The sequence below is a fragment of the Buceros rhinoceros genome, unplaced genomic scaffold, assembly GCF_000710305.1.
Source record: "Buceros rhinoceros silvestris isolate BGI_N320 unplaced genomic scaffold, ASM71030v1 scaffold24697, whole genome shotgun sequence".
Lineage (NCBI taxonomy): Eukaryota > Metazoa > Chordata > Aves > Bucerotiformes > Bucerotidae > Buceros > Buceros rhinoceros.
Genome location: NW_010423184.1, coordinates 49885 through 54430, shown reverse-complemented (window position 1 = coordinate 54430; position 4546 = coordinate 49885). Strand labels below are relative to the sequence as shown.

Genomic DNA, 4546 nt, shown 5'->3' with positions numbered 1-4546 from the left:
TCTTTCTGCCATTTTTAAGTTAACCAGAGAATCTCCTCCTAAAGCAGCGCTTCGCTGTGACTGGCCGCAGCTGCTGCCCTTTAGGTGTTGGAATTGGGAAGGATTTTGCCAGTGACCTCTCCTTGCAAAAGGTGAACGGTTCTTTTTGCCCTCTCTTCCGCAGGCATTAAACCATTTCAGTGTGACCGTTGTGGGAAAAAGTTCACCCGAGCTTACTCGCTAAAGATGCATCGCCTGAAGCACGAAGGTAAACGCTGTTTCCGGTGCCAGATATGTAGTGCCACTTTCACTTCCTTCGGGGAATATAAACACCACATGCGGGTTTCCCGGCATATTATCCGCAAGCCTCGGATTTACGAGTGCAAAACATGTGGCGCCATGTTCACCAACTCTGGAAATTTAATCGTTCACCTGAGGAGCTTGAACCATGAAGCGTCAGAGCTAGCAAACTACTTCCAGAGCAGGTGAGGTGCACAGCAAAAACCTAACAGGGAAACTTGCTTTTTTTTTTTTCCTTTTTTTCTCGTAAATCATCTTTTCCTGCTTTCAGGGCAGCCTGCTGTGCCTCTCCTCAGGTTGCCAACTAATGCCAGTCGCATTCATTCTTGCGCCACTCTCTGTTGTATCTGCTCTGTCTTGCAGCGTGTGAGCTATTTAGGAGGGCACTGAAGAATGGAGTGATACACAGAAGCTGCTTCTGGGCTACTTAATGTCTCTTTCCCGTAGTATCTATGCACAGGCTGAGGGCATTAAGCCACAGCTTTCTGTACTGTAGTATCTGTGGAGTGCTGTAAATGATTTGCTGTTCAACATCTCGTATGTAGCCTGTTCGCTTATGTAGGGGATAGGCTTATTACTTCATTTGCTCGATGGTGGATATTGTGGAAAGACTGCCTGACTCCAGACCTTCTCTCTTTTCATTTTCTAGGTAACATATTCCTAAATGATCCCACTAAGAGGGTTTGAAGTGATAGGGGCCGGTTGGACGTTTCTTGTTTATCAGGGCACAAAAGCCCTGGCATATCTCAAAATGCACTTCACGAGACACTCTTAAAAGGGTCCTGAGGCATGAGACTAGCACTTGTGTTCTCATAAATGTCTATAACCGTTGGAATTTCAGATAGAAAAATACAAAAAGGATGAGGGAAATTGGAGGAAGATAAATCTCACAGCTCTTAAATCCACAGAGAGGGTGCAGCGCTGTGTGTAAGGCACCTGCCTTCAGCAATGCAGAAGGAATGTATTGTCAATGTTTTGCATGTACAATACCTCCCTTCGTGACTTCTGGACATCAGGCTTTTTCCCATAAAACATTCCAGCTTTTTGTTCTGTTTGGTTATCTCAGAAGTGATGCAGGGTGAAAAAAAATTGCAGAACAAACCAGGAAAGCCAGTCACAGCTTTTCCAACGTGTTGTTTAATAGTACAAGAGCTTCCTATCCGCGGGTTGACGCAGCTCTTGTTCTTAGCCTTTGTGCGAAAACTAGAGCGAAAACCCCACGGGACCGTGGCGTGCTTGTGGTGAGCACTTTCACCAGACTAAAGGATGTGACTTTGGTTGTTGATAGCCCTTCCTGTAGTTTGAATTTACAAACAGTAGGGTTAGCACAGTCGATGGTGAATTAGGATTTGAAGCCACAAATGCTGCTGCCATTTAAGCCAAGGGCTGCTTTTAAATGGGTTATTGCAAGGAGGAACCAAAGCATAGATGTGTGCATATATAATATATATACACACACACTTGCCTCAAGTACCAACGTACATGTCTGGTGCTGAAAATTTGCAAAGAAATCTTATTTTGCTTATGTGCTCACGCTCTGAAAATACTCCTGGGGAGTTTGATAGGTTCTCTTGGGCTACACTCAGCCATCAGTTGGTAAGAGTGAGTTACAGAGCTGCTGGACTGGACTGGACTGAAATGGGGAGGAAATGCCATTCCGTTCTCTTCACCGCCGTGTGGTCGTGTCCACAGCACCACACACCGTGGTGGCCAGCAGCCTCCTCACGCGCTCAGGAGACCCCTTGCTTCCTCACCTCCCGCTTCTGCTCGCAGCCTGTCCGCTCTGCCGCGCTGTCCTGGGTGGTGGGAAGGGCCCACGCCTCTGCCAGCGCTGAACTCATTTTTGTTTCTATTTTTAAAGGTTGAGTGCTCTCTTTTTTTTTCAATGAGGTTTTCAGTGCCATATGATGTTCCAGACATTAACTTTCATTCTCATCAAGGTGATACAATCTAAATAATAAGTTGCTCTGTAGGAAATAGGGGTGCGCAACAATGCGAAATAGATGCCTTCAAATAGATTCTCCGTGCATTTAAATGAGAAGCAGGTTATAGTGCTCAGTGAAGTGTGCCGCTGCGATGATCTTGGAGCCATGTGAAATGCATATCTTTGTTCTCTGTGCAATACAGTGTGTAGCTTGTGTGATGTAACTGGTATCGCTGATGTTTGTGTGAGAAGTGACATTTCTCTTTTGTCCTTTGCCCCTCTTCTAGTGACTTCCTAGTCCCGGACTACTTAAACCAGGAACAAGAAGAGACCCTCGGGCAGTATGAGCTAGGGGAGCATGGCTTTGAAAGCAACTCTTCTGTCCAAATGCCTGTCATTTCGCAGGTGTCATCAACTCAGAATTGTGAAAGCACTTTCCCCTTGGGGTCTCTGGGTGGGTTGGCAGAGAAGGAAGAAGATGTGCCAGAGCAGCCAAAGACTAACACCACTGCTGAGACAGCCGCAGGTGACGCTCCGAAACCGGAGCTGTCGTCTATTACTATTGAATAATTCATGATTTGGTTTCATTTTTGTTCTTTGGAAAGTGCCTGTGTTTGGTCCTGTACATTTTAATTTAATTTTTTTAAAGAAAAGTGGGGAGATTTTCCCTTTTTACTTTGTAAGCTACGCTTTAAACAGAAAACTGCAACAGATGTTACGTTATTTTTCATGACTGAATGATCACTTCTGTGAAAATATTTAAGACTGAATGCACAAAAAGATCTTGTCAGAACATCATGGAAGCTGTGATGCACTTCTAAAGAAGAACAACTGATTCAGATCACTTTATTTCTTCTTCCACAGTTAGAGCAGCTCATTAAGTTTCTCTTGCTTCTGCAGACCTCTGGTTAAGGGAAAGAAATCAGAGGAAACCTTTTTAAAATGACAAACGAAAGGATGTATTGGAAAATCATTTTTGAACAGTTTTGACTAGTTTGGAGTGGATGCTTTAATCTTCTGCATAAAAAAACCGACAATTCCTATCACTGTGCCTGCTGTTCTCAAAGCACTTACTGTAACCCCGGTCTCGGAAACGGTAAACATCTCTGAAACGAACAGTCACAGGCTTTTTTAGAAACACATTTGTCCCTTTCCATCTCAGTTCTGATAACCCAGGTGACCCCCAGGTATTCCTACTTCTTATATTCCAGACCTTTTAGAAACTGCTCGATCCAACACCTTGTCCAGATCTGCCCCTCTAAGGTGAGGCGTGGAAATCCTGTGGCCGGGAACAGTCTAATGGTGCACCACGAACCGAGGGTGATAGGAAAGCCTGATGCCTGCCAGCCTGACAAGTACCTCGTGACTGCAGCTTTCTGCAGGACAGGAACCCCGCAGGAAAAGGGAGGGTTTCCCAAACGGAGATCCTTACATCGCGGCCGGGTCCTTTGCAGTTCTGGTCACTTCCCCCTCTCGCGTATACTGTAGTTGTACTCATCGCCGAAAGCTGGCTGGAGGGAGTTTACAGATGGGAGAAAAATGAGGCTTTCGTGCATTATTGCACTTTTTTTTTGTTTATACATATGCACGTACAGTTTCTAAGATTTTTATTAGTCTGTTTTGGACAAAACAAGCGATTTATTCTCTTTAGAGGCCAGCTTTCTAACCCAACAGGGGGTTGTTTACAAAAAGCCTATAGAGCAGTGATGAATCGTTCCTGTTTCAAAGCATTTTAAATCCTTGCCAACTCAGTTTATTAAAGGCCATTACTCCAGCTACATACACAGCAATAAATGGGAAGATTTGCAATTTCATTCTTCCATATTTAGAAAAAGCTGCAAATTTAGGGTGTGGGATTTTCAGAGCAGCAAGTCTTGTTTTGTCGAGGCTGTTTGGGCTACGGTACTGCTTTGAAACCTAAATTAGGAAATCCATTAGGAGGCTTGTGATTTTCCTTATTGCTCCTGGAGTTAACTCTGTGTTTGATGCCAAATGCCTGTCGCCTGCAGATGACACGCTGAGCGAGTAGGTGTTTCGTGAGCTTAGTATTCCAGAGGCGTGATACACCCCCGTAGTTCTGAATCTCTTTTTTTTAAGTGGTTGTTTTCTGTCTGGATTTGTTTTACGCAGACAGGAGGAGGAAATGAAACCAATAGAGAAAGGTTGCTCCTGAGGAAAGAGGAGACACAAAAGTCGTATTCTATTGCAAGATCAATTTGTATTCAGTTAGCTTAGGCAGCTCGGAGGCTCGCTAGCTCTGAGTTGTTTCTACTAATAGCCAGCTTCTGTAAGGAAAGAAGTTTATTGCCCTTAGGAAAGAGCTTGAAGGGTGTCGGTGACTTT

The 4546-nt window shown here is 44.5% G+C and overlaps 1 protein-coding gene across 1 annotated transcript; it reads left to right on the top strand.

Moving 5' to 3' along the window:
* The first annotated feature begins 169 nt into the window (after positions 1 to 169).
* On the top strand, positions 170 to 3232 carry LOC104497144 (zinc finger and BTB domain-containing protein 44-like). Its single transcript, XM_010140358.1, has 2 exons — positions 170 to 464; positions 2491 to 3232. Exons 1-2 carry the CDS (start codon positions 226 to 228, stop codon positions 2771 to 2773), a joined length of 522 nt encoding a protein of 173 aa, XP_010138660.1. The 5' UTR covers positions 170 to 225; the 3' UTR covers positions 2774 to 3232.
* The last annotated feature ends 1314 nt before the right edge of the window (positions 3233 to 4546 follow it).